Below are 12,553 nucleotides of genomic sequence, written 5' to 3' on the forward strand. Positions count from 1 at the left end.
CAATATGAAGTACTTGGATTTTTATTCTGCTCCAAGATGTAACTTAAAAATAACAATAACTCTTGACTAAATATAAATAGTTAATGATTATCTAGGATTCTGTTTTCCTTTCCTCTCTGTTTATGTTGCTCTGTGCTCACATGGTCATTCTGCACTTCTCATCTTACGAAGACATTTATGTTCCCCAGAAAATCATATAGATTTTAAGAAATATTAGTATCTCTTCAATGAAAGCCTCAAAAACATTGTTTCTCTTTCACTGCATAGCTCTGAGGAAGAATTTTTTTTTTTTTGGCAAAACTCTTTGCTGTCCTTTCCAGTCAATTTTCTGAGACGCATGGAAAGTGCTGACAGCATGGCAGCAGCTTTGTGTTTTTCAATAAAATAACTACTTTTGTTCTGTTCCAGGAAACAGCAAGAACACTACTCAGAATCTTACTTTTAAGAGTCCTAGGAGCTCTAACCTTCCTTCTGTTTCATATCATGTAGATAACAAATGTGAAAATGGAATAACAAGCTGACAGAACACTTTGAGTAGTCTTGATAGTGAACTAAGTATCTTTTCATCTCAACCAAGTTTTATTTTGTAAAGTTGGAAATGAAGTTGCTTTTGGAATTTGCAAAACCACTGCAAATGCATGGAATATCATGTGATTCAAAAAGAGGGGAACACATAAAAATATTAATAGAGAATCAACAGAACATCAGTATTTTTAACCTGAACAACAAAATAGTCAGTCAGGATACTTAGAGCACTTTGTCATTTGTACAAAATTTTTTGCCTCCAGAGTTCTTGCTCTGTTTTATTAATGAATAGTTATAAGTCTTTTCAAGAACTTAAAACTATTAGACCAGAGAAAAGCATTTTATTTTTGTTATTTTGCTAATTAAAGACATCAGAACAAAATAATTTGCTTCAGATTGCTGGTTAAGTTTATTTTGTGCATTAATCATTACAGTAAAAATACTTTACATTAAAATATATTGCTTTGCTTACAAGGTATATTCCATTTACCTGGGTTGAAAATGGCACTGAAAACTAAGCTTGATTAAGGATTTTTGAAGGTTACATGAAATAAATAATGTGCAAATCAAAGAGTAAAGCTTACTTAGACAAAGGAGTTTTCTGCCAAAACATTTCAAAGCAAGTATCTATCATCAAAATACATTTTCAAGTTACTTTGTAAGTCAAAAGGGAGGGATTTATCTTTTTCAGCCTAAATTTGACATCCTGCCTCTATATTCAATGCAGTTGATTAATACCTAATTTGGACACCTGCTCTGACCTGCCAGTATTGAATGTGTTTATTTTTCTTTATTGATTACAAAAATAAACTTGTATGGAACAATGGCTGATTAGAGCTGGGGCTTTGTCCCAAACCAAAATTCAGGTGTCTGAAATGTCTGATGCTTCTTACTGTTCTGCAAATGCTGTTTCACTCTAAGGTTTATATGGGGTTTTAAATTGCAGACGAGGGGATTATTGATGGTTTAATAAAGAAATATACAACTTGTATGTAATTCTGATTTGTACTTTTGAAGGTCATTTGCATGTTTGTTATTGTTAACTTATGTAAAGAAAATGTCCTTCTGCAAATAAGCAATGTATTATTTTTTTATTGTAAGAGAGGTGTGTTTACTTAGCCTAGATTAAATACAGTGCAATGCCTTCCCTTCACATCACACATCACTGAAGTGAATCTCCTTTGCATTATGTTTTCAAAGTGAAATTCAGTTCAGTAACTCTCTGGTCCCAAAATATTTAAGATTAAATTTCATTGGAGATAGAAAAGAAACTAGCAAAAATACAAGACAAAACCCTCTGATACTTCATGTTGTCTTGAAATTTTTCTGGTTTCCTTCCTTACTTCTATACAGTTTTGCCTATTTGGAGATCTTCCATGCTAGCATGACTTTTTTCCCATAAAGAAATAATGCTGAACTCCAGTGTGAAATCTTTCTAGTTTTCTGTCAGACAGCACTGGCAAACTCACAGAAGACCCTGGATCAAGTGTTTTCAGGACTATTTTGATTCTGCCTTTGCATGAGTGAAAACCAAAAAGTGTATTTTATTGACTCTTTTGTGTGATTACTTTTTTATGGGTACTTAGGTGTGTGTTGGGCTAGGATAGACAAAAAGGACAGAAATATTCTGCAGTATAGTTTTCTATTAGGTTTCTTTAAAATGTGGCTCCAGTTAGAATATGTTTAGATGCCAGTATTTACAGTGACTACTGACATATCATGGACTACAAATTTTATGAACTTAGATGTTTTTCACTGAGAATATTACTTTGCTTGAAATTTAATCCATGTGTTGTCCTTAATTCCATTCATGGTTGATGTAACACTAGCCAGTTCAAGCCAGTTTAGTGAAAGGTTGCTATTTTTCAATGTCATCTTAGCACAAGTCTGTTCTATTTGATTTGAGCACGTATAACAAAAAATAACAGAGTATATTGACTAGAGTGCACAAGTCAAGTTCATGTTCTTAACTCCATGTTCAGCACAAGCTGGAGGTGGAAACAAGATAAAGTTAACAGGAAAGATATAGCTCCCAGTGGAGCCACAGCTGAGTGTTTTCTGTTCGTTTATGTATACTCAGCTTAGACCACACATGAGACTGTGTCCTATTTTGGTTTATCCTGAATATATTGTCAACACCATTACCTGCATCTGATACTGTGACAGACAAAAGGTTTTCTAGGTTTTCTGAATACAGTCTGTGGTCTGAATTCAATCTGTGGGAGCTGCATTATGGAAGTTCCTTTTTAGAGGTTTATGTAAAAAATAAAAATTAAAAAGCTTACCTATTTAACAGCAAAATATATACCTTTTTCTTAGAATAAATATTTACAAGCATTTTGCAGGCGTTAGCCTAAATGAATAAATGGTCGTCTCATTTTAGGGAATCTGATTTGTCTTTCAGTCCAAAATATTGGATGAGTTTACTCTTGTTCTTTCCAAAGTTACTCAGTTCATATTTGTCACAAATGTCAAAAAATTAATAAGGTTACTTGATTTTCACCAAATTCTGAAATAACAGTTTTTGCAAAACATTTATGTGGTACCTCCTGTATTTTCCTTTCTGTAAATGAAGTAGGGAAGAAAAAATACATCTGTATGTATTTCATCTTTTCTGTCATTGCTACATTCTTGATGATCTATTCAAATCTGACTGACACTGACCATCTATGCTGATTTTGCTGAAATAAATATAGTTATATGTAACATACAAGCAGACTTATGCCATGCAATAGATGTATAGGTAATTAAATGAGTTTAAAATCTAAATCATATGTAGAGGATGCTCAGAAATCTATAAAATTAATATATTTGAATCTGGATATATGGTATATCTGCTAATACATTATTTTACCATTACGTAAATGTACTAATCCTAAATGATCTATAGTTATAAAGTCAACAGAGAGAGTAGGAAAAAAACCCAAAAAAGTCTTTTTTGTAAATGTTTATATCTGAGACAGAGAGTAGCCTACAGTTTTTACAGCAAAAATTTTTAGGCAAGCAATAAAAGGAAAAAAGATGGGCTGCTTTTAATAGTTGTAGGTTATGGCTTATGATTATTAGACCATTGCTCTGAGATCAACAGTGGCTGGTTTTGTATTAGCTTCTGGTGGTTTGGGGTTTTTTTTTTGGTTTTTTGTTTTGTTTGTTTTTTTAGTTTCGATCATTACTGTGCTTTGAAATGAATTCATGCAATGTGTGCACTTGTTAGGCTTTGGTTAACATCAATGAATGGTCTTTGCATGCAAATGTTGTTTTCCTTTCAGATGAAACTGTATTGAGAAATGGACTGCAGGAGTGAACTGGGTGTACTTCAACATGTAGTGATCAACCTGCAGATGGGACCAGTTTAGGACTTGTCAAGGCCTTAACCTCTGAAATGTGTGTGTTGTACCATAATTGTCCAAATCCAGAGTTAAATGATTTCTTGGGGTTTTTTTGTTGGTTTTTGTTTTTGTTTTTTTTTTGTTTTGTTTTGTTTTGTTTTGTTTTTTTTTTTTTTTTTTTTTTTTTTTTTTTTTTTTTTTTTTTTTTTTCTTGAGACAGGCTCTTTTCTTCCAGGCTTTGTCTTTTTCCTGTGGAACATAGGTTTCATGGGATTTAAAGTTCAGGAACTCAGAACTTCATTTAAACAACAAAAATCAATGTTGAAAAAACTTACTGAAGTATGAATATAGTTGTTTTGGCAGAAGACATTAAATCTAGCAAAACTTGATTTCTTTTTTCCAGGAAAGAACAGTAACAATTAGAAGACAGACTGTAGGAGGATTTGGATTAAGTATAAAGGTAAGATGATATTTTGGTCTATTTATTGCATATTACACAAAGCATGTCTTTAATATATAATCAGTGTTACTGTTAATGAGTCCAAACTACTTTAGAGGACTAGAAACAAGACAGGAAACAGAAACAGATTCTTGCATGTTAGATACTGTTACAGCAGGCAACTAGAGCTATGCTACACTATAGAATGGAAGGCAATCATTCCCTTAAAATTCAAGCTGACCAGCTCTGTAATGATGTTTAATGTAAGAATTGTGAAGTATTTTCAACTGTATAGACTGTACTTGTTCAGCTTCTCTCTAATTTAAATAGTTAATAACGAATGCTAAATTACAGTGGCAGGCACAAGGAACAGCCAATAAGTTCATCATCAATTCTGCTACAAAGAATATCACATTAATCCATTGCAATTCATTAGTGGGACAGAAAGTGTTATTGCAAGCTTGTGTTGTTTATTTTTCCATAGATAAAGCCCAGACAGCAATTTATCATGTCACTGTGGTTTTTTGCCTTTGTCAGTAAGATTTAAGAACATGTACAAGTGTAGATGATCCTATTTAGGAGAGGGAGGAAGGGTTAATAATTTTTGTCATTGTAATGTATGATTTTGAAAACTTTACCTTAGATTTGAGTCTGAGTCTAGACAACACAAGATTAATTTTATCTTCTACACACAGCAGTTCTCAGTCTCAAGATAGCAACGGAAAAATGAAGTGTACTTCACATGAATGCAAAGAGGCCTAAATTATGCATATAAAGTGAAAGTATAGATTTTCCTATGACATCTGCTGGTACTGACCTTATGAGTAACTCAAAAGAAGGATTAATGTGCATTTGTGTTGTCATTGATAAGAATATGACTGAATAGAAGTATTAATTTTTAAAAATGTACTCGTGCACTTGCTGTTATCTTGCTGACCCATGAAGACCTCTGTTCAAGGGAAACTAATTACTGTTTTGTCACCAAAGTTTCTCATCAGTTTGGTCAACAACATTTAATTTTTTTTTCCCTCTGGTATCATTATAGGTTACAGTACACTGAATAATAATGAAGTGATGAATGTCAGTGTAAAATGAAGTGTATGTGTAAAGGTGGTTTTATTTAAATGCTCCTAAGAAGTAACTGGTTGCTAAGTAAGGACTTTAGATGATTGGAGAGCAAATCTCAAGAGTCAATATACTTGATTTTTACATATAATTTACAATGAGCTCTATAGAATGAATACCGCTGACAATCTCAGGATCACATTATTTATGTATTATATACATTGCATAAAATAAACCGTAATTTAGAAATATAAAATAAATAGAGAATGTGCAATGGTCTTTCTTAAATTAATAGTTTAGTTATTAACTTTTTAGAGTAAGACATTTATTTTCTGTGATTATATATATCATAGATATTTTGATCAAAATTAATCAAAGTATTGGAAAGGTGAAGATACATAAAATCAGGTGTGAATAGAAAATTTTTCATTTTTTAAAATAACTACCAATCAGGTGGTGAGATCCCTTCAAAAGAGCAAAGAGTTCTCTTTAAAAAAGGAAAATTAAACTTGTTTGGATGGCACAGATTGGATAATGAAAATGAAAAGTTGAATTCTGTGGTCCAGGATGTTCTGTCGATGTGTTTCAGCTAGTATGATTTATTACTTTAAAATTACTTATTTTTTTAAAAAATCAAATTTTCCAATCATTTTGTTTGTTGGATCTTTTTTGCTAGGTCCCTTTATTTGTAGTTCTACATTCTCACAAAGACGGACAAGTGGTTGGATGGCTAACACAATCTAAAAACAAATTAATAAATTCAATTATTGTAATTTGAAACTAGTGTAAAAAACTACTTAGAACAGGAACTTACAGCAATTTTCTTTTTTAGTTTAGTAGGCAAACTTTATGAAGACTCACTGAAATAGACTTTTTATTTATGGCATGAAATGACATGTCAGTTCCAAACATTCTGAAAAGTGCCAGTTTTCTGTTTAAAATTCAAACATGGTTTGCTTCTTGCAGATTAATACAAGTTTGCTGCTATGCTTTTGTTTTGTTTTGTAAGATTCCTGAACTTTAATAAAAAAACTTATATTAAAAGATTAATTTTAAGTAGAAATGTAATTATTTTGAATTTGTGCCAGAAGGTAGAGGTTTACAAGTCCCTCTGAAGGAGTGAGAAGCGCTGAGGCCTCTCCTCCTTATGTTAATAACTTCCATAGCCCCTTGAACTACAGTAGTTTCTGTTGTCTTACTACTCCCAGGCTAATTAAAGACAAGGGTTATTTGAGGACTTGCTTTCTGGCTGTGATGTATGTCAGAGGATGCTGTTTATCTGAGGTGTTAATTACAGCAATACAGTGATTAATGACACTCACTTTAGAATACTTGCTTGGGCTTGGTTATGAATTTGCCTAGTTTCAGCTGTCAGGTCTGGGGCACTATCTTGTCTTTTTTTTTTTTCTCTACTAACTTAAAACATCCATTTACTGTCAGAAAACTCACATGAAAAAGTCACCTTTCAGCTTTCTTTTGAATAAATGTTGAAAATGTCTTATCCCACTGCAAGTATTTTTAACCCTTGGAATTATTCTTTTTCTGAAGAGCAGGGAACAAATTCCTAATAATGCCAAAATTAAGCTAATTATTTTTTTTTTACCTGTCTATGAGGGAAACTCTTCTAACTTGGATATTCCAACTGTATTTGTAAAAATCAGAGATTCAGCTAACTGCTTAAGCAAAACCCTGTTTGTAAGGTTGATTTTGTCCAAGACCTAAACTTCAGCCCTTTAAGAAATAGATTATAATCCACTTTTTAAGGGTTTGAAAACCTGGTGTGTGGCTGTATGTCTTAGCTGAAGTTAGTGGTGAGACTGTGCTTTAATTTGAAGCAGACCTGCTCTGGTTTACACTCTTCTGAAGGAATAATTTTCTCTTTTCTGAAGCCTCCTGTCAAATGCTTGTTTATGGAGGAATAGACATAGACATAGAATTTGGAAAGTGTAGTATTTCAGTATTTTATGAAATCTCTGAAAAGTTTGAGATGCAGAACCTTGACAAAAGAGGCTTCTCGGTGTTTGATTTCTGAAAGAACATCCTGTTTTTCAAAAATTGGAGTGTAGTGTTCCTGAAGAAATAGGCAACAAAATTGAGAGTTTATTAAACAAATTGAGGTTTTTGGTTACAGTCCGACTTCTGTCTACCAGGACTCACTACACTGCCATTATTCTGCCTCTGTTTTTATCATTGTTTTAGAATGGTGAACAGCATAACATATCCTCTGAGATTCAGTTTGACTTTCTAATTTAATTTAAATGAAAAATTCAGTGTCCATAGATCTTAAAGCTATTTTTGCTAGCTTTTACTATGCTAGCAAATGAAAAAGAAATGCTTCCTTTTACTATGAAGTCATAGTTCCCAACATTGTCTAACTCTGATGATGGTAAAGTCCAACAATTGGTCTGTTCTTTTATAAACTCTTTTTTTTTTTTAGAAAATAAAAAACTGATTTCCTTGTTATACTTAGAACCAAATACCTCCAGTGTTTGTCAATAAAGTTACTGCTTTCAATTGCCCTATTTTTCATATGTCAAAAACTTCTGAAAAAAACTCTTGCCCATAAAAACTGGGATAAGAAAAAACCTTTAGGAGTGTATCATGTGACACTTTGAAAGGAGGTGTGGGTGACCTCTCACCAGTAGTGGCCAACATTCACGACAGTGACCTTCAAACAGCTGCCAGTGATTAGAGCTTCCTCTGCCCCTTCCAGCAGGACCACCTCTGCAGGTGGGAATCTGCTGTCATTCCAGATTTATCCCTGCTTGAGGAAAAGTGACAAAGAAAATTTGCTTGACAAAGATCATTGTTAGAGTCTGGCAGAGGTCTGAGCCATTAAGTCTTCAGCAGCACTATTTGATGTATTTCTGTCCATCCTCTGGTCTGAGGTTATAATTACATGTCTGTACTGGAGGAAGAGAAAATTTAAAGAGAAAATTTAAAGCAGTGAAAAATGCAATGGCAACCTGAAGTAGTATTCAACAAGGTGTTGGCAGAATACCCACAGTTTGCTGCAAATTGCTAACAGTGGCTGGGTTTAGGTAGTTGGCCAGCTATTTGCTGTTTCCAGTTTTGATTTTTTGTTTGTTAGAACAGCAGGTACTACATCCTTTTACTGATTTAAAAAGAAGCCTTCATACAGGTCAGACTCGGATGCAATGAGAAGAGATAATTCACTTCAGTAGGAAAGTACCGAAAGCTTCCTCAGATCTTTAGTGTAAATGGGTTTAAGTGGATTCAATACAATGAGAGAGGAATAATCATGTTGTGTGCATTGCAGGCTGGCTTAGTAATAAACGTAATTTCCTATTTTAAGGGAGCATTAGATCTAAGGAGGCAGGGAGGCCATTTTAAACCTCACACTTCTTTGCTGGGCCTTGAGTATCCTGGATAGAGCAACATGTGTGTAACATTGGAGGTTTAGGAAGAAAGTGACAGTTATTTTTTCTGTTTGTTTGAAAAGTTTTGAAGAAATTAAATTTGCATGTGACTAGAAACTTTGGAGGGTATAGGTTAAAACTTATGAATTTAGTGAGCTTGAACTCATTATCTGCAGTGGATCCAGCTTTTACTGTTGCTGTTCCTCTGGTGAAAACTATTGAAAGATATTCAGCAAGATATAGTAGCAATATGTTCCATGCTTGTCAACACTTATCTCATGCAATGCAAGAAGAACTTTACCTGTAGATATATAATTGTTGTAATATTACTGAGATCCCCATTAACTCAGTGTTTTTAGGGTCATTTGCATTGATAGACACTAGCAAAAGGAATATTTATCCTATTTAGCATTCTCTGGCTACACAGGACATTAATCTTTATTCCATGACAGAAAGAGGTGTTGAGTGCAGGAGTCTGTTCAGTTTCAAACACTTTGATACTGCATGAAGAAGGGATGTGTGCTGTTCCTTAGGGATTGAAATACCCATGTCAGTCCTTTTCACAACTTGACACAGGGTGCCTGGACCTATAAAAGCCATCATTTCCGAAGTAAAATCTGTCTACAGAAAAGAAAAGTAAGAAAACACTTAACCAGTATTCCTAGTCAAAACAGCAGTGTGGCAGACATTGGTTTCTGGTGACCTGAATTGGTTCAGCTTGGATTTGAGTGTATGCTTTGATGCCCTTGGCAGAGGAAAAAGTATTTGTGTCTGTCTGTATTTTTGCCTTTACCTTCCTTTGAATTTCCTTTTCATTTAAGGTTTATTTTTATTACTTTTTTCTTAAGCACCATAAATATTTCCAGTCCCAACAGGATAAATTGAATGAAGCAACAGCATTGAATTGTTGTCGAACTGTTGAAACTATCATCTGGTTTTCCTTTATTTCTCCCCATTATTGAACACCTACTGTTCCATTTCTTAATGCTTCTTTTTCTGTTCCATATTACTTATGCCACTGCTTTCTTCACTCTTTGTGCTTGTGTGACAGACAGAAACAAATAAAGGCTGCTTTTGACATGAAAAGTCTAAACCTTCTTTCTTGTGCTTTTGTTTACCTCCTTCTTGCCAGCATGAAAACTAAGTGGTCACAGTGTGATTGCCATTATAGCTGGATGTCCATTCTGCTTTTACAGGACACATTTCATACATTAGGCTCTCCAGAATTCACAGAAATTGATGTCCTTCATGTCTGGTAGAGTTCTGAATTCACTTCCTGAGCTAATGATGGCAACTGAGAACTTATTTATGTGAGACAATAAGGACTTAATCACAGTCAAATATTCATTAGAAAAAGAAGAATTGCAGAATCATTGTTATTTGCTCAGTCTCTCTAAAAACTGTATTTAGAGAAAGGGTAAAACATAACTTTAGGTGATAAAGATATTTTTAGTGACTCACAAAGATTGCTCTTTATTTTGTTTTCAGGGTGGAGCAGAACATAATATTCCAGTGGTCATTTCTAAGATTTCCAAAGAACAAAGAGGTGGGTATCAGGTATCAGCTTATTACACTGTACTTTAATGTTCCCTTTAGAAAAAGATGTAATACATCTTGAGATTCTTTAGTCAATGTTATAGCAAATACTGTTGTTGAACCCTTTCTCTCCCATGTCTTTATGATCTCTCTCTTCCTCAGAAACTTTTTCTGAAAAAGTAGAGAATTGATACTTGGAATACTTTTTAAGTCTTCAATCTTTATTTTTATTTTTTAGGAAATAGAAATAGTAAAGTAATAGGAAAGTATTAGAAAAGAAATAGAAAGTATAGAAAAGAAATAGGAAAGTATCAATAGAATGAAAATGCTTAATAAATTTTATAAAAGGCAATGATTTAGTGGCTTTGACTTCCCAGTAATTATTATCTGGAAGTTGTAACAGATAAAATGTTTGGCTTTTAAATCATTGTAACACAGCAGGAGAATGCATGACTTTTTAACCTGGTTACTCGGGTTGTATTTAGAGTACTTTGAGTACTGCATAAATTTTGGCCATACTTATTTTTATTAGGAACAGAACTGGTGCTGAATTTCTGTATTGATTTAACTGGCAACATTTTGAAATTATTGGAATGATACATGGATAACAGTTAAACAGCTCAAGATGTTCACAAGTGTGAAGGAGGGAGGTCATGAACCAGTAATAATAATGTGTACTTAATATCTTTGTTACATTTGTATGTAATTGTATAAGGCCGGAAATGCAAACTTGGAAACATTCCCCTCCATCTGTAATGCAATAATTCTAGAACTCAGCTTCTCCTCTACTAAAATGTGTCAGTATTAAAAAAAAAATTTTCTTACTCACCCACTCAGATAGAGAGGTATGGAAGAATCAGCATATTGAGAACCAAAAGCCAACCCTGAAAGGTAGATGTGAAAGTTGGAGTTAGGGAGAATAAGGAGTAGCATGGAATGAATCCCTAAGGAAGGCAATAAGGTTAACCTTATGAGTTTATACTTGTGACTACAGTGTTTTCAGTATACATGTAACTAATACATAAAGATGTGGCATATATTACATGCAGTCCCTATTAAAATGCTGTTAAACAATGCAGGAAAAATAAGAAAGATATACTTAAGTTTAATTGAGCATACTGAAGTGCAATTTTATTTCTGTCATAAGTTTTTTTGCTGCAGTAGCTGTTGCATTGTTTCTAGCCCCAATACCTAGCTGTGATATAATTTTCATTACTGCTTTCAATAAAAATATTGCTGATTTTTGCAGAGCTAGTTTTGAGGGATATCTCTTTTGTAGGAGACTGCTGTCTTGTGATGTAGAAAGTGTCATGCTGTGCTCCTGGACTAGAGAACTTTGATAGAGAAAATGCTGTTTGACCAAAAGCCTATGCCTCAAAATAAATGAAAATATCTGTCCTGCAATATTTTAGCCATCTGTTTTTAATTACAGCTAATAGGATCATTCCACCAAACAAGGACTTGAGTATCATAATTTACATCAATATTGATTCCAGTTTTGCAGCTCATATAAATACGTAAAGTTTTTGGATCAAGTCCAATACTAGCTTTTTCCAGACAGTCTCTCTATGTTGATATGGAGTGCTATAGGTAATAATTACATGTAATCTGTTAATATCCTGTAGTTCTCATGTTCATGTTATCAAAGGTTATTAATGTCTTTACAGACAAATAATCTTTGTTATATTTCTGATGTGCTTATAAGGTGTATTTGAACGAGATAGCTCTGATATGGAGCACAGTGTTTAAAAATTGAAAGTGTAGAATTAGATTTTATAAATTTTGTTGTGTTGCAACTTTGTTCTTAAAATCACATTCAGTTTGGCTGGTGATTTTTTTACAATATATTTACTTTCTAGCTCTTCAGCCTATGTAAGTGTTATCCAGCATTAATAGTCCCTATTATTTATCAGAATTTATCAAAGATGCAAGATCTAAAGGGTCCTTTATCTTTGGAAAAAATCTAAAATTTCAATTTGTTATTCATGAGTATCCCTGAAGTCTCCATGTTGCTTTTTTCTCTTTGTAAGAAATTATCTCTCACAGGCAAATATGACCTAGTACTGCAGTCATTTTCTATTCAGAAAAATATGGCCCACCTTACCAGAATGGCCTGAAAGGTGCTAGTGACTGATGGATGAAGTTTCATAGTTGTGTGCTTGATCTGAATAGCCTCTTTTATTGTAACACTGATACACAAATATTTTAAGTTTTAAAAAGAAAATACAAGTAATTTTATTGGAAGTTTTATGTTGGAGTTTTTATCATGTTTTTGTTTG

At 33.3% G+C, this 12,553-nt stretch overlaps 1 protein-coding gene across 2 annotated transcripts in view; it reads left to right on the forward strand.

Moving 5' to 3' along the window:
• SNTG1 (syntrophin gamma 1) overlaps positions 1-12,553 on the forward strand; it is a 320,400-nt gene that overhangs the window by 175,150 nt on the left and 132,697 nt on the right. For both annotated transcript variants that reach the window (XM_058804463.1, XM_058804473.1), the window contains 2 exons: positions 4,258-4,314; positions 10,227-10,284. In XM_058804463.1, the coding sequence (XP_058660446.1) occupies positions 4,258-4,314; positions 10,227-10,284 (115 nt within the window). The remainder of the gene's footprint in view (positions 1-4,257; positions 4,315-10,226; positions 10,285-12,553) is intronic.

Source organism: Ammospiza caudacuta, chromosome 1, assembly GCF_027887145.1.
Source record: "Ammospiza caudacuta isolate bAmmCau1 chromosome 1, bAmmCau1.pri, whole genome shotgun sequence".
NCBI classification, from domain to species: domain Eukaryota; kingdom Metazoa; phylum Chordata; class Aves; order Passeriformes; family Passerellidae; genus Ammospiza; species Ammospiza caudacuta.